The 24152-nt window shown below is 51.0% G+C and overlaps 3 protein-coding genes across 4 annotated transcripts in view; 2 read left to right on the forward strand and 1 right to left on the reverse strand.

Annotated features, from left to right (window-relative positions):
• The window catches only part of ORC1 (origin recognition complex subunit 1), a 35210-nt gene extending 33836 nt beyond the window's left edge, over nt 1-1374 (forward strand). Inside the window, exon 19 of the mRNA XM_046660663.1 lies at nt 980-1374. Coding sequence (XP_046516619.1) covers nt 980-1174 — 195 coding nt within the window. The 3' untranslated portion in view covers nt 1175-1374. The remainder of the gene's footprint in view (nt 1-979) is intronic.
• A 1185-nt stretch (nt 1375-2559) lies between these two features.
• Nucleotides 2560-17000, forward strand: CC2D1B (coiled-coil and C2 domain containing 1B). Its single transcript, XM_046663333.1, has 25 exons — nt 2560-2925; nt 4391-4473; nt 5920-6064; nt 7067-7170; nt 7543-7701; nt 8133-8258; nt 8452-8611; nt 8818-8999; nt 9180-9255; nt 9366-9476; nt 9562-9689; nt 9947-10019; nt 10226-10362; nt 10789-10906; nt 10990-11162; nt 11569-11694; nt 12322-12380; nt 12461-12577; nt 12956-13029; nt 13175-13233; nt 13464-13515; nt 13986-14085; nt 14251-14341; nt 15569-15698; nt 15968-17000. The coding sequence occupies exons 2-24, from the start codon at nt 4408-4410 to the stop codon at nt 15695-15697; spliced, it is 2565 nt and encodes an 854-aa protein (XP_046519289.1). The 5' UTR covers nt 2560-2925; nt 4391-4407; the 3' UTR covers nt 15698; nt 15968-17000.
• A 147-nt stretch (nt 17001-17147) lies between these two features.
• ZFYVE9 (zinc finger FYVE-type containing 9) overlaps nt 17148-24152 on the reverse strand; it is a 138900-nt gene continuing 131895 nt past the window's right edge. For both annotated transcript variants that reach the window (XM_046663332.1, XM_046663331.1), the window contains 2 exons: nt 23404-23580; nt 17148-21966 (listed from right to left, as the gene is read on the reverse strand). In XM_046663332.1, coding sequence (XP_046519288.1) covers nt 21805-21966; nt 23404-23580 — 339 coding nt within the window. In that variant the 3' untranslated portion in view covers nt 17148-21804. The remainder of the gene's footprint in view (nt 21967-23403; nt 23581-24152) is intronic.

The raw sequence follows: 24152 nt of genomic DNA on the forward strand, positions 1-24152 counted from the left end.
ACTAGTATCCGTATATAACAGGTTGCCTTAGAAGATTAATTGTGTACCTGGGAGTATATTTGTTTGTGTCTGTGTATGTTTTAGATGTACAAATAGATCAGGAAAACATTTTCCATCTGTCTACTTTTTTACTTCCTACAGTTTTTCTTTACTTCTTTAAATTCTTTTTCAAATACTTAGTGGCTGGTCATGTTTCTTCTAGAGCCTGAGACAGCTCTTCTGCAGAGAGTGACTTTCATTTTAGTTTGTAAACATTTCCTGAACATCTGCAGTGTGCCATGAACTGTGATGCGTGCCAGGAGCCGGGAGCTGAATTGGTCAATATCCCTGCTCCTGACAAGCTCTCAGGCTAGTACAGGGAGGGGGGAGATAGACTTAGAATTGGAATCTAGAGTGACAGGGAAGTGCTACAGACTTGCCTGACCTTCCCAGGGGCTTTAGGAGTCTGTGTTCCCAGCTGCCCTCCTGCCTGTATTCAGTATTCTCTCTCAGCCTTTGTGCTTTTCTAAGGGTCATGCCTTGGCACCTGCACACTGTATCTGCTAAGGAAAATGCCCTTGTAGCAAAATTTGACTTGAATTATGACAATCTCAGTTGTAGAACTCAGCCCCTGGAGACTAGGGCTAGTTGTGTAACAGTGACAATTACCAGATATTTTATAGCCATGAACTCATTAGGGATATTGTAGTACATTTAATACATAAAACAGAAGCTCAAAGAGCGAGACAACTTGCCCATGGTTACGTATTTAGGTAATTGGTAGAACCAGGATTGAGACCTGCTGTTCTCTGATTCTGAGATCACTACTGCATTCTGCCCCTGCATTTGTGCCCGAGTGGGGTTCCCATTGATGCCTTCCGGGCTATTGAGTATCCTGGACCAAAAAAGAAAGAAATTATATCAAACACAGACCCAGGACTACCTACCTTTGCTCTTAATCTTCCTAGCGGCTGACCTCATGTTTGCTGTTTGTTTCTAGGTGTACAGTCAACATGTGGCACTCTGCAGGATGGAGGGGCTCCCGTACCCCACCATGACAGAGACCATGGCAGTGTGCTGTCAGCTGGGCTCCTGCCGCCTCCTGCTCGTGGAGCCCAGCAGGAACGACCTGCTCCTTCGTGTGCGGCTCAATGTCAGCCAGGATGATGTGCTGTATGCTCTAAAGGAAGAGTGAAGGGCTTCACAAGGAAGAACTGTGATCTGCTGGGGTTCTTTTGTTTTGGTTTGGGGTTTTGTTTTGTTTTGATTTGCTCTTTTTAAAGAGCCTGATGATGTTTTTCTAAGCACATGGAATTATTGTAGCAAAGTATACTGAATAGAAATCATTGTCACATATTTTGGAATTTTCCATTAAATAATTTGCTTTTTCCAGAATATTTGGGAAGTTTATAGTCATTACAAACAGATTGTAAAACTAAACCATGCTTCCTACAGTGGGCCCTCCCTCTGACATATATTTCTCTTAGTAGCCCTGCTATTTATTTAATGGTAACATATCATATATGTAAATATATGCACACAATTACTTGTGTCTATATAAAAGAGTTCTGGGAGAATATGTAACAAATGTGGGTGAAGCATATAAATAGGATTGAGTAGAAAAAGTTGAGGAATACATGCAGTGATACCAATAGTATGTTAAAGTTTGCAAAAAAATACTATGGATTGCTTAAGGATATATACATAAATAGAAATAGAAAGAAATGCTCAGGAGTAATAAACACCAAATTCAGGATAGTGGGTATCTCTTTGGGAAAGGGTTGCAGCATAAGAAGTGTACAGATGGCTTCAACTGTATTGTACTGTTTTTTTCTTAAACTTGTGGTAGGTGGCCATGTATTTATGTTAATTTACACTAAAAATAGGAACTATTTATTAAGTGCCCACTGTGTACCATGCACTGCTCTAGACACTGGAGATAACCTAGAGGACAAACAAAACTGCCTTTGTGGAGCTTGCATTCTGGCAAATGTGAAATATTCTATATCTTTGTGTATATCTTAAATATTATAAAATTAAAAAAAATTTTAATGAGAAAAAATATTAAGAGTGAAACTTCAATTTTTAAAATGGTAAAGTCGGTCTCTTTGGGAAATCACCGCAAAGCAATAAGGAGATGGAAAAGCTCTTTGTCCCAGGAAACTGGCAGATCTTTGAAACCGCTGAATACAAAACATAATGAGAATCTAGGAGTGTAGGAGGCAGGAGGAGTAAGGGGGCTGCCAGGGTTGCGGCAGGTGGGGTTCTCTTCCACGCCCGCCCCGCTCACGGCCCTGCGGCGGAGAGCGGTGAGAGCTCGCTGTCACACCCTCGACTGTCCTATCTTAAGTATTCAAACCGCCTTCTGACGGGAAAAAGGACATTCACGTCTTGAGTGTTTACGAAAACGATGGTGACGCCCCGCCCACTGCCCTGGAGACTCCCGGTAAACAGCACCCTTACGGGGAGGGCGAAAGGTGGAGACGCCCCTCCTCCAGGGCGGAGCCTGCGCCAGCCCCGCCCCCACGCCGAGAGGGGCGGGGCGAGGGCGTGACGGGAGCTAGGCCGGGCGAGCGTGCGCCCGGGAGCCTCGAACTGAGAGAAGCGAACGCTTAAGAGCAGAGGCCCGCCTACTGCGTTTGCGCGAGCCGCGGGACACCCGCGGAACCGCCGAACGACCGTCTCGGCGAGCTTCGCGCTACCTGCCGAACGGCGCCTGCGCGCTGAGAACGCCCACCCTTGGAGTCACCTGTTGGAGCGCCACGCCCGCTTCGCTCTGGGCATGCGTGTTGCGCGCCGGACGGGCGGTGGAGTCACGTGTTAGGGCGCTAGCCGGCTCCCGCGGGGGCGCTTCCTGTGACGCCCGACGCCGCGGCCCTGGGGTGCGGGAGCCCTGGGCGGCGCCGGGCGGGAGAAGGCCTGGGTTGGTTTCGGATCCGCCGCGAGGTATGCAGCGTACCCGCCCCCCAGCGTGGGGAGATGTGGGGACGGCGAGGGAGATGGAGTCGGCTGGGGCAGGGCAGCGCGTCCCGCCGCGCGGGAGTGGGGTCCCCCGGCTTCGCCACCTCTGCGCGCTCCGCCGCCCACCTCTCCTGAGTCCAGGCCCGGGTCCAGCACCGATGCCCCAGCCCGGTGTCCCCGGAGCCGCAGATGTGGCGTGTCTGACCTCGTCTTTTCCCAGAGCCCGCTCCCTCCGTGTCCCCGCTCAGGTGACGGCCTGCCACTCACCCAAGTCACCGAAACCTGACGCCTGGAGTCACCCTGCGCGCCCCTCCTGTGCGCCACGTCCAGTAGCCTGGGAGCCCCGGTGGCTTTACCCCTAACCCCGGACTCCGTCCCCGGCGCCGCCCCGCCTCCCCCGCTCGCCCCTTCGCCGGGACCGTCGCAAATGCTCCCTCCCGAGGCGGCTGCCGGCCTCCCCTCCGGAGGGACGTTTCTGAGTCGCTGACCCGACCCCGTCACGTCCGTTGCCCTCAGAGTTGCCCCAACTGCCTGAGGCTTGGAGGTTTTCTCTTTTGCCCCTTGCTCGCAGTTTCAGCTTCCCTTGTGCCGTTTCGTGTCTCACACTTTGTGCCCCGGGAGTCCCAGGTCTTCGCCCCAGCGCCGTTCTCAGGTGGTCCCCTCTGGAATCCTATTCCTCTCGCTGCCCCCAGCTGCTTCGTGACTCAGCACAGGCATCGCCTTCTCCGAGAACCTTTTTCTCTCGGCGCTGGATAAAGGGCCGCCCCTGGAGCAGCCCCGTGGGTTTCTGCCGGCTGCTGAGGCCCCCTCCCCCGTGAGGATGTCCTTTGAGGGCTGGGGCCGAGGCGGGTGCGTCCTGCTCCCCCGGGGCCTGACGCCCTGCAGGGCCTCCGAGTGCCGTGAGGTCCGGGGAAGCGAACGCTGAGCCTGCTTCCTCCGGAGTAGACCTGTCCGGTGGAACTTTCTGCGGTGATGGAAGTGTTCAGTGTTTGTGCTGGCCAACGGTAGCCACTAGTTGAGGAACTGGAAATTTAATTTTAATTAATTTTACTTTGAAAGTAAATAGCCACATACGGCTACCGTATTTGACAGCACAGCTCTAGAGCCTTTCTGAATTCTACCCAGCCTTGTGCCCGCCCCCAGTCTGCCTTCCGAGGCCCCTCCACACTCACACCTCTTGGGTTCAATCCAGATTTGTCAATCAGTGCAGTAACTTTTTATGGTGTGTCCAAACTCCCCACTTCAACCCCTTAGCAGGTGGTCGCCATCCCTCCATCTCCCGTGTTGCCTGCTTCGGTGCCCTGATTCCAGCGTTAGCATCTCCTTCTTTGGTGTTAGGGTTGCCTTCTTTCTCTGAGTTGGGACTTTACTAGCCGCCTGCCCACAGGTAGCAGTGTCGGGGGCGGGGCTGTAGGCTGCTCCAGGCTGAATCTCTTCCGCTCCCCATCAGGTATCTTGGCTGCCAAGATGCCAGGGCCAAGACCTCGGAAGGGCGCTCAGGCTGGTGGCCAGGGTGTGGCAGTTGCCAAGCAGGTATGGATATAGCCTCCTTCACCTCTGGGCCAGTCTGAGGGTGGGAGGTCCCTAGACAGCTTGGGCAGACTGGGTCACCTGTGTGGTTTCCCCATTAGTCCGGAGACTTCGAGCAGTGCCTCCTGGAGTGGGCAGAGCCCTTAGAGTCCCTCTGACTAGCTCTTGCCGCCCACTTGTGGGAAATGAGGCCTGAACTCTCCTGTGTTTCAACCCAGGCCTCTTTCTGTCATTGCCACCTGCATGTCAGTGATACAGAGGGTTCAGGAAACACCAAAGTTTAGGGTGTTCTGATGGGTTCCTCATTTAGGGCCATGACTTTGCTTGCCAGCCAAAGATGCCAGGGCTTGAGGGCTAAGGCCACTGGGAGAGCTTTGCTCCCTAGGGACAGAGGGCTGCGGCCCAAGTGGGAACCTGAGGGGCTCTCTCCTCTAATCTGCTCCCTTTATTTCTTCTGGGCCCAAGTCCTGAGATTTCTTAGTCCATTTTTATTGTCTTAAAAGAGGCAGGTAAGGGATGTGGTAGGCTATAGGGCAGACAGTCAAGTCACAAGACTTTATTTTAAATTCTAGCTTTGCTACTTAAAAGGCTGTCTCAGTTTCATCTGAACATGGAGATAAAAATAGGACCCACCTTAGTTTAAGAGCAGTCAGATTCGTAGGGACAGAAAGTAAAATGGTGGTGACCAGGTGCTAGGGAGAGGGGAGAGTGGGGAGTTGTTTAATGGGTGCAGAGTTTCGGTTTTGCAAGATGAACAGGGTTCTGTGGATGGATGGTGGTGATGGTTGCACAAGGGTGTGAATGTACTTAATGCCACTGAACTCTACACTTAAAATTGGTTAAGATGAGGGGCTGGCCTGGTGGCACAGCGGTTAAGTGCGTACGTTCCACTTCCGCGGCCTGAGGTTCGCTGGTTCAGATCCTGGGTGCGGACCTGGCACCGCTTGGCAAGCCGTGCTGTGGTAGGCGTCCCACGTGTAGAGGAAGATGGGCATGGATGTTAGCTCAGGGCCAGTCTTCCTCAGCAAAAAAGGAGGATTGGCAGCAGTTAGCTCAGGGCTAATCTTCCTCAAAAAAAAAAAAAAGGTTAAGGTGATAAGTTTCATGTTATGTGTGTTTTACCACAATTAAAAAAACAAATAGGACCTACCTCTCAGGATTCTGAGAATTAACTAAGATGATCATGCAGAGAGCTAAATTGGCTCCTAGTGCTGTTAGTTTTGCTATAGTGCTGTTAGGCAGTATAGTGTTACTGGGTTGTTTGTAGAGTCACCAGGGAGGTAAGTGTCCCAAGGGGTAATGTTGCAGGCCTCAGTTTCCCTTCCCACACATTGGGCCTCACAGATGGTGAAGGAGCCACTGACCACTGACCGTAGGAGACTGGCTCTGGGGCTGGGCTCCACCCTCTGTCTCATTGTGTGGGGCCTAAGAAAGCTTCTCTGCTCTCAGCTGGGGCTCTTTGTGGAGTTGAGCCCAGAGGACATGCTGCTGGGGATGGAGGAGACGGAGGATGATGGAGACCTGGAGGCTGAGCTGCTGGCCCTCACTGGGGAAGCAGGGACCACAGGCAGGAAGCCAGCACCCAAGGAGCAGGGTGAGTTTGCAGCACTGGGCTGGGCTCAGCGCTGGGACCAGATGGGCTCAGGCAGGTGGTGGAGAGGGTCCTCTCCTCACAGCTGGGAGGAACCGGGCAGATCACCTCGTCCTTCTGATAGCCATGTGTCTTCTGCAGCACTCCCACCAAGAGGCCGTCTTGCCCTGCTCACACACCTGTGTGAGGGGGAGCTCACTCCTTCCCTGGACTGACCCCTCCCTATTGTGGGCAGTCAGCAGTCTGATTCTCAGACTGACTCAGGTCCCTATCCTTTGCTCTAGCCAGGGCCTGATATAGAGTCGGGGCTCAGCAAAGGCTGAATTGGGCACATAAAAAGTGCACAGAAATTGTCAAGTAATAAGTGGAATCTCCCTCCCCAGCCTGGAAGGGTCAGGGAGTCTAAATCTTCCTCTCTTCTCACCAGGAACCCTCAAAGAGAACCACCCGCCATCCCTTGTGCCCCTGAGCTGAGGGTCTCATTGGTCGGGGAAAACCATGGCCCTCCCTTCTCTCTCATTCCAAACCTGCTTTGCGGTTAGACGAGTCTGGGTTTGAATCTTGGCTCTGCCACTTACTAGGTTTGCAATGTTAGGAACACTAACATTGGTAGTTCTTAGTTTACTCATATATAAAATGGAGATAATATTACCTATCTTGCAGAATTATTGTGAATCTGAAATGGCCGTTAAAAATGTTTACACATGTGAAAGGTGTGGCTAAGGCGAACGTGTGAATCTGTGTATGAATAGCCACTGCAGCAACAGTACCGAGAAGGGAGGAGCTTGCTGCCTGTGGAGGGCCAGGCAGGTTTCCCTGCTGAGGGTCTTTTGAGCTGGGTCATAAAGGAAGAGCAGGCGTTTCCCAGGTGTGAGTTTGGCTGTGGAAGGGAAGGATTTCTACCTGGGTGGAGAAACGTACAAGTACAGTGGGTTGAAGACCCTCTTTTCCACCTCGTGGACCTTCTCTGAGTTGCCCTGACCCTCTGTGACCCTCTTCCCCCAGCTCCCCTGCCTATGGCCCACATCGAGAAGCTGGCGGCGGACTGTATGCGGGATGTGGAGGAGGAGGAGGAGGAGCAAGGGCTGGAGGAGGACGCAGACTTGCTGGTGCGTCTGCCAGGCTGGTGTGCGAGGGCCCTGTGGTCAGGCCTGTGGAGGGGGCCTGGGGTTTGTGCCTCTGTGTGCTCTGGTGTGGAGTGAGTGCTTTGCCCTTCTTGGACCCGTTTTCCTGACTGTACAGTGTGAGACTGGTCTCCTTTGATGTCTGGTCTGAGCTCTGTACTTGGGTCTTCTCAGATTTCGAGTCTGCACTGTTTCGAGGTCAGCCTTGATCAGATTAAAGAAGTGTTTTGGTAAAGGGGATTTTCAGACACAGTGACTGATGTTGGGAAATAGTGCTGGGGGAGAGGGTCCTTTATTCTCAGATCCTACCATAGCTATGGCCATGAGGCTCCCAATCTGGGACTTGTGTCTCCCCAGACTGAACTGCAGGAGGTCCTGGGTGCAGATGAGGAGGCTGGGCCCCTGGATGGCAGTGAGACAGCCAGCCAAGGTGTCCCTGAGGAGGAGAAGGGACAGGAAAACATTGAACCCCCTGTGCAGACAGCTCTCCTAACAGCTTCAGTCCCAGCAGCTCAGGTAGGTTCTGGAGGGACCCTGTGTGCCTTTGATCGCCCTGCGTGTCCGTGTACTAACACGCATGTAGCCTGGCTTGCATAAGAAGGCTCAGTAACCCTTTCCAGGGCCCTCCTCTAGCAGTTGCCCCACGCAGAGACTGAGCACAAGAAACTCCTTGGTAGCTGGCCGCCTTCAAAGGCCTCTCTGTTCTCCCAGCCCACCCCCCGCAGCCATTTCCTGGCCACCACAGATTGTCTGGGCCTCTCTGTTTGCCTCCGATATGGCCTCTGGCCTCTCCAGTGAGTCTTTGCCTCCCACCCTGAGGCTCTTAGGCTCTTCCTTCTCCTTGAATCCAAGAGCTCCATTTTCTGGGGCAGCTTCCTTGCAGGGAGGGAGCAGCAAGGGCCTAGCTGGCCCTGGAGTGGCCAGGCCCTGAACTGAAGTATCTACAGGCTGGAGGGCCTCAGGGGCTGCAGGCTCTGCTGGAGGATCGGATCCACAACTACCGGGAGGCTGCGGCCAGTGCCAAGGAGGCCGGTGAAGCAGCCAAAGCCAGGCGCTGTGAGCGCGGCCTGAAGGTGGGTTGGGGCCAGCCGGGGAGCAGGGCTAGGAGGAGTGGGGCTGAGGGCGGTGGGTGAGGCAGCAGGAGGTTGGGCTGGTGGAGTAGAGGCCTCCCCATCAGCCTTGTGGAGGTAAAGGGCCCCTGGTCTGTATTCGAGCAGGGACCAGGCCAAGATGGCTGGCTGGGTTTCTGGTTCTCTTCTCCCTCAGACTCTGGAGTCTCAGCTGGCTGCTGTGAGGAAAGGCAGGAAGATCAATGAGGATGAGATTCCACCTCCAGTGGCCTTGGGCAAGAGGCCTCTGGCCCCCCAGAAAACAACCAACAGGAGCCCTGAGGCAGACTCCCCAGGTCCCCCCACTGTGGAGCCAGGTATCTGGAGACACTCGAGTCCTGTCTAGTTCCCAACGTCAGAGCCAGTGGCCTGCCTTCTCATCCTGTCACTGTCCATTGCCATCAGTCGCACCTCCCCTGAGAGGTCCTCAGGCCAACCAGACCTGTGGTTGCCGGGAACCCAAAGCATGCACCTTCTTCTTTGAGCCTCATGCCCCCTCTGTGGGCTTTTTGTTTCTCCACAGACAACCCTTCCCAGCCTGAGACAAGCCTCTTGGGCAGCCCTCACATTTCTGCCCCACCTGACTCAGACCCCGACCCCCGGGCCCTGTTGTTGGCCCGACAGAGAGAATACAAAACAGCTGCCCTGAATGCCAAGCGGGCTGGAGACCTCGACCGTGCCCGAGAGCTCATGAGGACGGGGAAGGTACAGCGCCGGGCTCAGGCCCTGTGTCTAACCTCTTGTTTCACAGATGCGGACAGTGACCTCCTCAAGGTCATGCAGCTAGACTGGGCTTGAGTGAAACTAGCCTGAGAGGGCGTTTTTCACCCCAGGCTCTTGGGGTTCCCTGGCTTATGCCCACACTTGCTTTTCTTTCTACTGCAGAAATTTGGTGCTGTCCTGGAGGCTCTGGAGAAGGGGCAGCCTGTGGACCTGAGTGCCATGCCCCCAGCACCTGAGGGTCAGTATGCGGATGGTGGGGGGAGCCTGCTCAGGCGAGGGTTGGGGAGGAGTTTTAGGGCTGGGGCTGGCCAGACATCCCCATCGACACCTCTGCTCTGGGTCCCCCAGACCTGAAGCTCCTCCCACAGGCTTCCAAGGCCCCCACAGCACCCTCAGTTGTATCCCCAGCAGTGGAGCGAGTGCAGCCATTGATGGCCCCTGACACCCCAGCAACCCCAGGTAGGATGGGATGGTGGGACTGTGGAGTGGCGACCTGGGGAGAAGCAGGCAGAGTTGACGCCATCTCCTTCTTCCTTTCAAACAGCCCCTACTGAGCCACAGACAGTGCTGGATGCACTGCAACAGAGGCTGAACAAGTACCGTGAGGCAGGCCTCCAGGCCCGGGGCAGTGGGGATGAGCGCAAGGCCCGGATGCACGAGCGCATTGCTAAGGTGGGCCCACAGCCACGCAGCCCCCTGCCCTGTGTGGGCCTCTCCCCCTGGCTGGCGGCGCTCTGTCTGTCTGCTCCTGCAGCTAGCCCTGGTCTTTGAGATCCCATCCCGTCTGTATCTCTCTCAGGAGCTCTTGCTGCTTCAGGGGCTCTTTTTCCTCCTGGGGCTGCTGGCTCCTTCTTCCTCTCCCTGTTTCTCCCCGTGTGGAGGCTGCAGACTGCTGCCCACCGTAAGTCCCTCCCTTCCTTCGCTTGCAGCAATATCAAGATGCCATTCGAGCACACCAAGCAGGACGGAAAGTTGACTTTGCTGAGTTGCCTGTTCCTCCAGGTGGGTGGGCCTTGGCCTAGGGGCTTTAGGAGGAGGTGTCTGAGCAAGACGGAGGAGGGGGAAATGATTTCTCATGGATCTGCCTCCACTCTTGTGGGAGCCACCCATCCCAGCCATGTCCAAGAAGATACAGCCAGGGCCCACAGCAGCCTAGTGCTTCCCTGAGGCTCCCCTGCCCCTCTCCCAGCTGTCTCTCTCTTCCACAGGATTCCCCCCCATCCCTGGCCTGGAGTCCACCACGGTCACTGAGGAGGATGCAGTGGCAGCTACTTTAGCAGCTGCCCAGAAACTGGCTTCCTCAGAGGATGCAGCCCCAGCAGAGGAAGACGAGGATGAGAACGAGGTTTGGCTGAGGGCCCAGGTCTCCGGGGTTGGTGGGAGGAGACAGCAGATGAGAGGCAAACCCAGACCCTGTTGTTGCCCATACTAACAAACCCAGCAAGGGAGGTATTCTTTCTTCCGTTTTCCAGACAAAAAACTTGGCCAAGGGCACCCAGCTAGGAGTTAGCAGAGCTGGATTCAAACCAAGGTCTTTCTGACTCCAGAGCCCGGTTCAACCCTTCACCCTGCCGTCTCCTGTTGGGAAGGGTAGTTCAGAGCTTTGAGGCTGCTTGTAGCTCTGAGATTCTCTAGGGCCCATGAGGGGAAGCCGTTCATCTCAGGTCACACAGTGAGTTAGTGCAGCGTTAGGAAGACAGCCCAAGTCTGGGAGCGGGCATGGCTGGGGTGGGGAACAGATCGCCTGTGATAGCCTCTTGGGCACCTGCAGGATGAGTCCCCAGCTCAGGCCCCAGTGGCCAAGAAGCCAGTACAGCCTCTGGTTCCTTCATCCCGGTCCCTGCCTGAGCCCAAGGCCTCGAGTTCTAAGGAGTCACTGAGTCCCTCTGGTGAGTTGGGCAAAGAGGGATGGAGGAGTGAAGGCTCTGGTGAGGGGCATGCACGGCTCTAACCAGTGTCCCTCTCCCTTCAGTGCGGGAGCAGCTGGCAGTGCTAGAGACACGGAAACTGCAGTACCAGCGGGCTGCCCTGCAGGCCAAGCGTGGCCAGGACTTGGAGCAGGCCAAAGCTCACATGCGGGTGGCCAAGTGCCTTGAGGCTCAAATCGTCCAGGTCCGAGCTGGGCGACCCGTGGACCTCTCCAAGGTGAGTCCTACCTGGTTAAGCAGCAGGACTTCTCCGGCAGAGAAGGTGAGTGACAGGCTTGATGGGCAGGGCTATGAAGGAGGCACCTGCTTGGAGGAGGTGGGACTTGGGTAGGATGTGGTGACAGCTGAGAAAGAGCCTTTTGCTTATGCCTTTCTCTACCCCATGGCCCCAAGAGAGGCCAGGGGAAGGCCAGGTAGGCTGCCTGTGGTCAGAGATGACAAGGCAAGGCCAATGGGAGGCAGAGCATTGCAGCAGCCTGGGATAGAAGGGGAGGCAATGAGTTCTCACCACTGGAGGTTAGTAGAACCTGGAGAAACATTTAGTTTGGATTTCTGCATTTGTTAGGCTCAGTAGAGGAATAATCTGACTCTTGGGGCCCTGAGGGGCCTTGTGACCTGGCCAGGTGCCTTCACCCTTGACGGATGAGGAGGGTGATTTCATCCTCATTCATCATGAGGACCTGCGACTCTCCCAGAAGGCCGAGGAGGTGTATGCCCAGCTACAAAAAATGCTTTTGGAGCAACATGAGGTTGGTAGACTGCTTGTCTGTCCTCCCCTTTCAGTGCCCACAGCCTTCCTCTGGGGAAAGGCATGTGGCTCAGATGAGAGAGGCATGGATTCAAGTTCTAGCTCTTCCTCTTACTGCTTGTGTGACCTTGGGCTAGGCACTTCCCCTCTCTGAGCCACATTCTTCTCATCTGTAAAATAGGATGATTAATGCCCCTCTTTCAGGGTGGTTATGAAGTTCAGACAACAGAGTAGAGGGGGGAGAGTACTTTGAAGATGGGAGGAAGAAGTGTTAGGGGAGACAGATATATCAAAATATATATGTACATGTATATTTGTATGTGTGTGTAACTGTCTGAAGTGCTGCCTGCAAGTCGGCCTTCTGAAGTGATGTTTCTATTAGGTTTTGAAGGAAGAATAGGAGTTTGCTAAGTGAATTTGGGGAAATGGCTATCCTCAAGAGAGGAAACAGCAAAAACTTAGGCAGAAAAGTGTGATTGGACTTGGAAACGATGACCTTGGGGTATGTGTTGGGGAAGCAGAGGGGTGAAGCTACAGAAAGTTGTAGCTTTCAGAAGTCAGGCCTCGAATGCCAACCTAGACAGGTCCTGCTCTGGGCTCTGGAGTCACTCTGGACCCCTATTTTCAGAAGTGTCTGCTGTACTCTAAGCAGTTCATGCACCAAGGCAATGTGACTGAGACTACCCGGTAAGTGAGGGGCTGGGGCTTGTTGGGTGGGGAGCAGAAATGAACCCCGCCATGTTGATGTGCGTGCCTGTCCCTATCAGGTTTGAGAAGCTTGCTCAGGACCGCAGGAAGCAGCTTGAAATCCTGCAGCTGGCCCAGGCCCAGGGCCTCGACCCTCCCAGCCACCACTTTGAGTTGAAGACATTCCAGACTGTGAGGTGCCGAAGCCTAAGGGAGACAATGGCTCCATGCAGGGATGGAGCAAGAGGCTGGGAGCCAAGGCTGGAGACTTAGGGCCCTTGAGTGAGGCTTCCCAGGCTTGGCCCTGCTCTAGGCACTGGGGCTGGGAGTGGAGGGTTGGGGAGAGGACATGACACCTGCCTGTGAGGAGCTCAGAGCTGTGGGTGGCTGGGGAAGGAGCTCTGGACTAGGGGTCAGAGCCCAAGGTCTGTGTACCAGCTTTGCTGCTGCTAACCCAGACAAGCTTTGCCTCCCTGGGCCCCTCCCCTCCTGATTACCAGCCACCCAGCTGGCAGGCAGTCACTGGAAGAGGAGACCTTTCCCCACTGCTCTTTCTCCTTGCTTCCTGGCTGTAGGATCTTCTCAGAACTCAACAGCACAGAAATGCATCTGATCATTGTCCGGGGAATGAACCTCCCAGCACCTCCAGGTAGCCCTAAAGCCACCCTACTCCAGGAGGCTCTTGCCCAGACACTCCACCACAGGCCAATAGGGAAGCTTTGGCTCTCCCTCCACATCAAGCGCTGGGCTCCTGGCTAACCCTTCTGATCCTGACTCCCGTTTCTCTTTCATAGGGGTGACCCCTGATGACTTGGATGCTTTTGTGCGGTTTGAGTTCCACTACCCTAACTCGGTGAGGTTCAGGTAGAGGTAGGATCTTCTGAACCCCGTCTTCCATTCCAGGACCCTGTGCTCCATTTCTCTGCATCCCTGGGAGGTCTCCTATAGGGAGGGGTTTAAAGACCCTTGGGCCCATTCCCTACAGGGGTCCCTTCCCTCAACACAGACTTAGCCCAGAGTTCCTGGCCCTGGATACCTGTTTTTTTTCAAGCTGTCCTGACTTCTTCCTTCTTACTGCTTTAGGAGCAGGCTCAAAAAAGCAAAACAGCTGTGGTAAAGAACACAAACTCACCAGGTGAGGGCCACTTTCTCCTCCCTTCCTCTCTGTCTCCAGCACTTATGTTTCTAGAGTGCTTTCAGATCTATTATCTTACTTGGTCTACTCAACTTGGGAGATAAAGGCAGGTATTATCATGACTCCTCTAATATAGTTGGGGAAACAGGCTCAGGGAGGTAAAGGGTCCCGCCTGGGGCCTCATAGCAAGGAGGTGGTGGGAATGGGACTTGAATCCAGGAATCCGGACTCCAAATTCCAAGTCCTTCCCCCTTTGGTATAATCTGTGTCTAAAAGTATGAGAACTGTCCAGCTGGACTGCCAAGGCCAGGATCTCCATGCTCTACGTCCCTCTGGTGGCAGCCCCTCTGAATTGCGGGCAGAGAGATCAGGATGGGAGGCCAGCTCTAGCCCTCTGTTTCCTCAGGAAATCCCTGGGAGCCAAGTCCCTTCTTGTCTTCGCCCCTTCTTGTCTTCTCCCCTTCTTGCAGAATTTGATCAACTGTTCAAACTAAACATCAACCGAAACCACCGAGGCTTCAGGAGGGTGATTCAAAGCAAAGGAATCAAATTTGAAATCTTCCACAAAGGGTGAGGCCCCCGACCATCAGTCACACTGACTAGTTGGGCTGGAAGGAATGGCCTCCATTGCTGCTGCTCCTGCCCCTGCTACTACTCTTTTCCTGTGCTGGGCTTAGCTGGATCATTCCTGCCTTCCCTGCTCAGTTCAAGCCTCTCTAACTCTTGGCTCCCCAGATCCTTCTTCAGAAGTGACAAGCTGGTCGGCACAGCTCACCTGAAACTGGAGCGGCTGGAGAATGAGTGTGAGATCAGAGAGATTGTGGAGGTAGGGTGGGCGAACCAGAGGGCTTGGCAAGAGAAGAGCCAACAGTCATTGAACATCAGTCCCTTGTGTAGGCTTTTTTGCCCGTTAATTTAAAAATATCCACAAGTGTGCTGTAGAGTAGGTGCTATTCCCATTTCACAAATGAAGAGATTCAGAGGGTCTGAGAAAATGTCATAGTGCTACCCAGACAAGAAGTAGCTGTACTCCTTCCACAACACTCTGGGCCACTCAGGTTCCCAGATGGTGCATTAGAGGGGTGTGATCATTGCTGTCAACTTGGCACACAGCAATTTCTAGGTTTTAGGGGTGGAGTTATGGTTGGGGCAATTGTCTGGCAGCGTGATGAAGCAGAACAAACTCTGGACATAAAGTTGATAAAGTCTGGATCAGGGACCCACCAGAACGCACCTAGTGTTTGGAAATCAGCCCCACACTGCTCCTTAAGCTTCTGTGAACTCATCGAATTCACAGGCAGGGATTCTAAGAGCTTGCCTGATGGATGAGAAAACTAAGATCCAGAGAGGAGAAGGTGTTACATGAGCTCGTACAGTGTGTCCTGGGCAGAGCTCAGCCCAGAGCTTTGTTGATGCCTTTGTAGACTGGGGCTTCTCCCCCTATAGGGTGCCTGCCCTCCACCCACCCCGCCACCTGCTGGGGGGAGTCGTTCTTAAGTGGGGCCTGCTCTGTATTGGTCCCATTGAGAGTGGTCACACTTCTTGAGCCTGTAGGATTGCTTTGCACTCCAGCTGCCCCACCTCATACCCAGAAAGAGGGAAGCAGTGTGGGGGCTGGAAAGGAACCCTTGCTTGGCCTGGCTTCTAGTCCTGGCCTTGCCATACAGTGGCTATATAACTTTACCATCCACTTTCTCTGGGCCATTGTGAAGTGAGGGTTTGGGCTTAGTGGTTTTCAAGCTGTACCTTGAAGCCAGAGCATTTTTTCCAGGAGTTGCCTTGAGGAAACTGAGTGAGCAGAGCTCTAGGTTTCTAGGTGAGAGCATTGATGCTTATTTGGATTTATATAATACTTTGTTTATAAAACTTAACCTAAAACCATCCCCACCTGCACCAAAGAGCAGAAGGGCAGTGTTGTCATGAAATGTGACTTCTGTGTTGATACTGCAGGACGTTTTCTCTCTTCTCATTCCTTACCTGTGACAGAGGGAGCTGCCTGCTCCCAGCCCCTGCCCCCTTCAGTTACCATCTCCCCTTTCTGTGGTCTTCACAGGTCCTGGATGGAAGGAAGCCCACTGGGGGCAAGCTGGAGGTGAAGGTGAGGCTGCGGGAGCCTCTGAGTGGCCAGGACGTGCAGATAGTCACTGAGAACTGGCTGGTCCTGGAGCCCAGGGGCCTGTGAGGTGGGCAGCTCTCTGGGCCCCCCGAACCTCTGCCCCCTGCTCTCTGCCCAGGCCCCTTCCAGTACTCATATCTGGGGAGCAAGACTAAGAATTTCTCATCTGTGAGGATGATCAAGAGGCAAAACTGTTGGATAGGGCTCATGATCCTCAATAGACCTGAGGAGGGAAGTAAACCTTCCCAGGTCTATCTTTAGGAAGTCCTTTCTAAACTGTATTTGGATATTCACTGCAGTTTACACTCACTTCCCATGTTTTGTGCCCTTGTGCAGCAGATGGTCAGAGTCAGGCCAGCGATTGTGTGCAGGAGCATACTTTTCCCAGCTTTGCTGGCTACAGAACCCTTTGTACCTAAGGGAGATGCTGCTACACAAGCACCAAAGACCTGTTAAGTACGTGCATTACTGACCACCGTCCTGGTCTGTCTTTCCTGTTGCTGACCCCTCCCTGGCCTCCACCGAAGCAGGCAGGAATCCAGGAGTCCCCCTCCCCCTCCCTCTGAGTGAAGGCAAGGCCTCATTGCTCTGTGCCATGGAGTCTTGTAGCCCCGTAACCTTGTGAGCAACTGTGTGCAGCTTTCCCCAGCCCCCAGGTGCAGCATTCCTGGATGTGCCTTTAAAAGATGTAACTGTGAGGGATGGGAGAACTCGAGCGTGATCGGGAAGCCCCTGGCTTAGGGCGGGGCAGGGTTCCGTGACTCCAGTTGGTCAGTGGCAGCCCGTCCCATACAGCCCCGTTTACCCCGGCTCTGCCTGTGCCTTGGTTCCTCACGGCTGCTGCCCCAGCCTCCCTGCTTCCCAGAGCTCTCAGTGGAGGAGGGAGGTTATGTTCAGGACGTGTGGTGGGAAGTAAGGGCAAGTTTGTATCGTGGACTCAGTCCATGCACCTAAGACTAAAAGACTGTTAACTGAAGAAAAAAAATTATATATATATAATAATTTTAAGTAACTTTTTATTTAAGAAACTAGGTCTAAGTCATTACAAGGGTTTTATACTCTACACACAGAGTAACCATCAAAGTCCTAAACAAAAGCCCTGCTCCTTGTTACTTTTTAAAAGCCAGAGTAGCAGTAACATTTAATTGACAGGCACTGCAGCTATGGCTTCCTCTTCTGAGAGAGGGCAGGGGAAGCATCACCTCTTCAGGGGTTCACCCAGGGAAATCCCCCAGTTCTTTCCCAAGAAATTCTCCTTGGCTTTGTTATTCTGAATGGAGACATAGGAGGGATTTGTGGTTACAGTAGATTTAATATTCAAAAACAGCAATATTCTACATTTCTTAGAAATAAACTTTAACATCCCATCTTTTTTTTTTTTCTCCTTTTTTGAAGCATTAACTTCAGTTCAACACAGCATTCCTCAAGATCATTTTTTAAAGCCTCTAAGTGAAGCAAATACATTCAGCTTCCTTATCTCTCTCGTATTGCATAAGCACAGCTCAGGGTTGAGCTTTCGTGTGTGTCTTTTTCTGGGATAGGGCTGGACCATGCTTTCCTGCCCTTGAGAGAGAGCTTTTAGTGGGTAAGAGCAGGAATGCCAAGCAAATGACTTTTTTCCAAGCGCTTTCTGGCCAGTCTTACCTCTCAGAGTGAACTACCAAAATTTCTCCAGGTGGGAGACTAAACACTTAATTGCAGTCACACCTGTGTGTCAAGCAGTAATCTAGAATGAAAAGGAGGGTCGTAAGCCTCCATAAGGTGGCCTAGAACAAAGGGGTGGCCAGGAGGTTTCCTGACCCAACCTAGTCTTCCCCTCAGGGTTTGTACCCAATCCGGTGCTTACTAAGAGGGCTAGAAGGACAGCTGTTCTCCTTGAATGTTCCAGCCAGCCCTAGGAATTCCTAAACTCAGGCCTCTGCTGGAAATGCCCTATTCCAGTTTGATAGGAAGTTTTCCACGGCTCAAAGATTTGTCTGCTTCATTGCTCTTTGCTTTTTGGAAAACAACCTCCAGGCAGAGGGAAGCAAGACAAAGCCACCTACTGGACTTGGCGACTGAGGTTCTTAAAAGGCCTCTGTTGTAGTCAAGGCACACGGGGGTCAATGGTAGGGGGAGGAGCCTGCCCAGCCTCATCTTGTCCTAAGATTTGTCCAGATGCTGCAATCACACATCGGAGATTAGGGATGCGTGGGCAGCTGGGACCCAGCCCTCACCCAGGTAATTTTTAAATTTTAAATACTCTCTTTGATCTGGTGCAAGGCACACATTCTTCTGAATTAGTGAACTGAATAAAATAGGAAGAAACTTATCTTAGAAGCAGCAAGTCCTGCTTATAATTAAAGGGCAAACTATTTTGTGACTTTAACATTATTTTTCTTTCTTATAGTACCATTCTGAAGCCTGCATTGTTGCTTCCAAATTTTGAGAGCTTGTTTTCCAAATATTTCTGGGCAGCTCCTAAAAGATCTTCCCCCATAAGTAAAGGCAGCTCCTTTTAGGATGAAACTGGTAGGGGCAGCCCGGGGCGAAGCGGTTAAGTTCGCACATTCTGCTCCGGCGGCCTGGGGTCTGCCAGTTTGGATCCCAGGTGCGGACATGGTACCGCTCATCAAGTCATGGCTGTGGCAGGCGTCCCACATATAAAGTAGAGGCAGATGGGCACGGATGTTAGCTCATGGTCAGTCTTCCTCAGCAAAAAGAGGAAGATTGGCAGCAAATGTTAGCCCAGGGCTGATCTTCCTCCCCCCACTGCACCCCCCCACAAAAAAGGATGAAACTGGTAGAGCCAGGGAGCTTGTGGGGGTCCAACTCCATCACATCACGTTTCTATATAACAAGCGGATTGCTTGATTATTGTCTGAAATGCATTAAGTGTATAAATTATTCCCGAGATGACTAGTTATGATAGAAGTAAATTCAGTTGTAAATTTTGGGCCCACCTGCATTCAGGAACCACTGAATGAGGAAAGACACTAGATGGGAATGTAACACAGGGCAGAGTCCCATTTTCCATAGCCCTGGAGTCTAGTAGGTGCTCAGAAGGTGCTGACAAAAATAAATGAGGGGCTGGCCCCGTGGCCCAGTGGTTGAGTTGGCGCGCTCTGCTTTGGCACCCCAGGGTTTTGCTGGTTCGAACCCTAGGCGTGGACATGGCACTGCTCATCAGGCCATGCTGAGGTGGCATCCCACAACTAGAAGGACCTACAACTAAAAATACAAAACTATGTACTGGGGGTATTTGGGGAGAAAAAGGAAAAGAAATCTTAAAAAAAAAACAAGGGAAACTATATTGCCTAGCATTTGGTAAGAATTCAAGAATTTAAAAAAATTTAATAAGTTACCAGAATGGCAATTCTATTCCTCTTTAGTTTATAAGGATCTCATATCTAAGTCTCTATATTTTACGTTTACATTCTAGAAAATTTTGACTGACTTAGAAATGTGATGTTTCAGCTCTCCGCTATATATAATTCTTACAATATATGCTGCATAAAAACAAAGAAGGAAAAAAGTAAACTAGCCTTGGGTATTTTATGCCTAATTCCACAAGAAGATTTTACTAAACATAAAGGACATTTTACACAATTGAGAATGGACCTGACTCTGTAGGGGCCAGAGTTTGTCCTTAGTGGGAGAATTAAAAAGCTTGCACTGATCCAGAAGTACGTACAGTTCCAAGATTATTTAGCTGAGTGAGAAGAAAGACAAACTTCTATAGGAAAATGGAACCAACTCCAAACTTCCGAGGTATATTTACACCAAGCTGGATGTTACACCCCAAATACCTGTTCCTGTTGGGTTTAGGGGGTGGCAGTCCCAGGGCTCAGTCCTTACAAGCTGGTGTTCTATGGGCATGTACTCTTGTTTTCCCTCAGAAGCCCCGAGTACCTCTGAGTCTATGAGAAGGTCAGTCACAGTTTTCTGTAACCACCATCAGCAAAGCCTATGGAGAGGCAGCTGTAGAATGTGGATACCCCACCCATCCCGAAGAGGGATACACCTAGCTAGCCACGCTTCAACGGTCAGGCTTTTGGGCCTCTGGAAAACAGCTGCTGCCCTATTGCCCTCAACAGTTCCACAGCCTGTACATGCCAAGCGCTAAGCCCACCTCTGGCCACTGAGGAGTAGCCTCTCACTGTCCCAGAGGCCTGCATTAGCTTCCAGGGGATTCTTGGAACTGTCCTTTTCCTGCAGAGGGACGCCTGCTTCGCCTGGGCTTTCAGAAGATGCCACTCACAAGGGAGGGAGTTGGCCTAAAAGCAGTGTTTTTCAGACTGGGTTATGACATCCATTTGGTCTGTGACCAAAATAAATTTTTACTGAAAGAGAAAATGATCAGAGTGCATCACATATATGCAAACCAAATCTTGGTTCCTCATACCACTCTCACTAAAAGAAACCAGGGCTCCTTGGAGAAATGGCTGACTCCATGGCTGGGCCAGGGTAAGCACAAGATGATCCTGGAGCATCTTGTCAGGCCAGAAAAGAAAGTTTTCCATAACATGATAGGAGCATGTCACCAGGACGCAGGAACTAGCTTAAAGGGGCTTCCTCTGGCCAAATCAGACCATTTGAGCACCAAAATAATGAATTACAGCCATTCAAAAAGTACTCTATAAGCTCAGAATGAAAATTAAGTTACAGTGCTAGAATTGGAAAACCATTTTGTAGCCATCATAGAAAAGATCAATTCAGACAAGAAACATCAGTGGACACTAAATCCAAGGGGAAATTGTGATGAGCAAGATATCTGCATAATCTGAAAGTGTCTCTACACATATTGGTTATTCGTTCCAAGGGGTAAAATATACAGTGAAAAAACTGAACAAGACCTTGACCAGGTCATCAAAATTTACCATAATTAATGAAGAGCACAGATGGCTATCAAGTGACCCCAGATAAGATGCCCTAAAAAGGATACAGCATCATTTAGGGAGGCTTCTGGCCAAGAATGCATAAACTGATTCTAATTATCAGGAAACACCAAATTCAAAATGAGGCATTTTCTACTTAAAAAATGGGGTGAGGGAATTCACTAAAAATATCGATGAAAGAGGACAGCTACTTGCCATGTCTGATCCTAGGCTGGAAGCTTTACTGGAGGGAAAAATGCTATGAAGGACATTGGACAGATGATAGCTTAAAGTATCAGGTCAATGCTACATGGACTCAAGTTGAGAACTGTCTTGCAGTTAGGTAAGAGGATATCCTTATTTTTAGGAAATAAGCATTAAAGCATTTAGGGGTAAAGGGCGATGATGCATGCGACTTACTTTCAAATGCCTCAGTTTTTATGGAGAGAGAGAAACAATGATGAAGCACATGAGACAAAATGTTAATACTTGAAAAATGGGTGAATCTAGGTAAGGCGTGCATAGGTTTTTTGGTACTTGCAACTTTCCTGGAAATTTAAATTATTTCTCAGTAAAAGGTTTTTAAAAATACCTCTAGTGTATATTATAACTAAAAACGTCTTGGGTGTATCCTGTCAGCTTTCCCAGAAAGCCCTTATTCAATACCCGCCATTCCCTGGGGCACATCTCCAGCAATCCTGAACTCAGCTCTGCCGTCCAAGTGACCTCGTTTACACCGAGCTGCCCTTCCTGGGCTAGACGAGAGACAGTCTGTTGGGTCTTTGATTCACTTCAATGAATAATGTGCTAAAAACAAAAATTTCTGTGTGACTTCTACCTGAAGTCACTGTGGTGTAACTGGGACAAGATCAGTATATCAATTCTGTACAAAGAGTGCAAGACTGATGCTTCATTTTTTATTTCCCCTCTGCCCTCCCACCCACCGTTGGTCATTGTTGTACCCATTGGAGCATTTCCGAGCACAAGACCGTAAGTAAGTCTTAAAACAGAGGAGCAGGATTCTTGTCTAAACAGTAACAGAAGGAGATTAGCTGCAAGGATAGCATAACTGCTGTGCAGTAACAGAAGCTGCCCAGATCTTCTTGGTGGACGATGCATAGAAGACTTAGAATTATGGAACCTCTGTCCCCCCAACCACCCTTTCCCACCCATGACCCCCAAACCCCCACTCCCTCCCCCCATCACCATTAATAGTGTTAACAAAAGCTTAATCTTCCAGTTCTAAAGTGCAAATGATTTGGGTATGACTGCTGTTGCAACAGGTCTGAACAGGAAAAAAAATGAAGTCCTCTCTGTCTATGCAATGTTTTCCAGAATATAAAAGATGAGTTCCATGACGATGGGGCCCTCATTGAGCTGGCAGGCCCCTCCATGGATCACCGGCACCAAAGCGCTGTCCAGATCGTTCATGTACTGCGAGGGAAGGGGCTGGCCATTGCTCCCTGCTTGATAGCCAACCTACACCGCAGAGAGAAGGGAATGACAGGTTACTGGACAAAGCTCTCTCCAGGGGGCTCAGGGCCAAAGAGGCTGAGCAGGAAAGGAGATGTCCTTCTTGGCCATGGGCTAGACACATGGCAGTGAACACAAATTTCTCCTTTTCTTCCCTTAATTGTCATTTATCATCCTGTCCTTTATTCATCCTGACCCTGCCACTTAGTAGCTGTGAGACCTTGGGCAAGACCCTAGTTTCCCAGGAAAGGAAAGGGTCGGGGGGAGTGGGGGAGAGGCATGGTGTAGGGAGGTATGGAATGTCAGAGATAATACAAGAAACTTTGGTTGTGAAAATTAAAATGAGAAACATACTAGGTACAATTCCCTAACATAGCAGGAACTGAACATCTGTTCTTCCATCCATCCACACACCATTTTATGAGCATGTACAAATACAAGGATTCAAAGATGAATGTAACAGGGCCCTTGCCCTCAAAAGGCTCAAACATTTAGCAGAAAAATGCTTGTTCTTTAGTTGTTTATATGAGGTAATTCTCTCCAGCCAGATTATCAGTACCATTCGAGAAAGGACCATGAAACCTCACTTGTATTACCCTGATATGCTTACTACGGCATTGGGCAAGACCTTAAACAGAAAATATATACTTGATGATGACCAGTCAGGAATGGAGCCAGATATATAACCTTTCACATTTTTCCTGATAATGACACAACTCTGCATCAAAGCAGGAGCACTGAGATATGTCACAGGATCCAAAATCCAAAGAAATGTAGAGAGATGAGAATGCTAAACCACAGGAGAGAGACAATGGAACAAGGAATTGGGGCGAGGGGCATGTTCTAAGACTGGATTGTTACTACAAACAGCATACAAAAAAGTTAAGACAGGGAAGGAAGCCTGGCCATAGGAGACCTGAGCTGACAGGAAAAGTAATGGAGAAATAGCTCAAGTCTTAGCCACCAACCAGCATGGAAACGTTGACAGTAAGAAAAATCTTAAGGAGTGGGAGCTGCAGAGCCCAGTCAGCAGAAGCCTGCTGTAGTTGGATTAAGAAAAAACAGGACATGGGACAGCTTAGGACCTGCTCTCTGAGGGAGGCAGAATGATTCCTGAAGGGTGGGACTGGGGGGTTCTCAAAGAGTAGCACTGATACTGTTCACACAGGGCTGGCAGGTCCCTCACCCACACTTCCCCTCCTTACCCCACACTACAGACAGTCCTTGGAAGACATTCAGGTGAGGAAGACAAGGTTCAGATGGTTCAGACTCTGACCAACACATGCAGGTGTATTACTAATAGAGGGAAGGCCAGGTGACTTACATCTGGTCAAGCCAGAAGGTGCAGAGAATTAAGCTCTCTGGGTTGATGCAGGAAACCTCATGTCAGAAAATACAGACTGCCCAAGGCCAGCTTCAAAGGCTACCTGAGACTCTTCTTACCTGATCTGAGTCAAGCGTCACACGTAGTCCCAGTTTAGTCATTCCATCTTCCTTCAGAAGCTTCAGATGGGAACAGAGAGCAAGGCAAAAAGCCTTGGCAACGTGCTCAGTCAATCGACTATGATCTGCAGGATCACTCAGGCAATTGTGCTGGTCATCGCTTTCTAGGAAAAACACCTGTTCCCCACACAAAAGAGACTTAACCTTGCGCTCAGGAGATGTGGGAAGAAACAAGTGCATCAGCTCATTGTGTATGAGCACCCTCATCCTCTGAGATGTGCAAGAAGACCTGACCCGCCTATCTCCCTGCTCTTGGCCATGGTCATAATGGTATGTTTTACTCAGAACCCCAAAAGGCTTCCATTTTGCATTGTGCACTTCTAAGAGGTAATCCTTATATGTGAACAATTTTCTTAGAAAACGATCTTAGAGTCTCAGATTATGGCCCTTATAGATTATGTGACCCAACCCCTTTGTATTACAGATTACTCAGAGAAGAGAAGTGACTCACTCAAGAGCTAGAAGTACTTAGATGCAGGGCCAAGCCCAGATCCAAGTCTTCTGCTCCTCACACAGACAGAGCTTTCCCATCCGTGGCCCTGCCACTGCTGAGGCCAGAGCTGTGTCAGTGTCCTGGCCCCAAGCTGAGCACTGCACTGGGCACAGGCAGAAACACAGCAAACTTGGAACTGAGAGACCCAAGTCCTGGTCACATAGAGGAGGGTCAGGAGCAAGTCCTTTGACTTCTT

The sequence above is a fragment of the Equus quagga genome, chromosome 5, assembly GCF_021613505.1.
Source record: "Equus quagga isolate Etosha38 chromosome 5, UCLA_HA_Equagga_1.0, whole genome shotgun sequence".
Taxonomy (NCBI): domain Eukaryota; kingdom Metazoa; phylum Chordata; class Mammalia; order Perissodactyla; family Equidae; genus Equus; species Equus quagga.

What these genes read in the sequence shown, in the direction of transcription:
- CC2D1B (XM_046663333.1), top strand. Translation starts at nt 4,408, where the DNA reads ATGCCAGGGCCAAGACCTCGGAAGGGCGCTCAGGCTGGTGGCCAGGGT. An exon ending in TGAGTTGCCTGTTCCTCCAG is followed by an intron (nt 10,020 to 10,225) that starts GTGGGTGGGCCT and finishes TCTCTTCCACAG; the next exon opens with GATTCCCCCCCATCCCTGGC. An exon ending in AAGACGAGGATGAGAACGAG is followed by an intron (nt 10,363 to 10,788) that starts GTTTGGCTGAGG and finishes GGGCACCTGCAG; the next exon opens with GATGAGTCCCCAGCTCAGGC.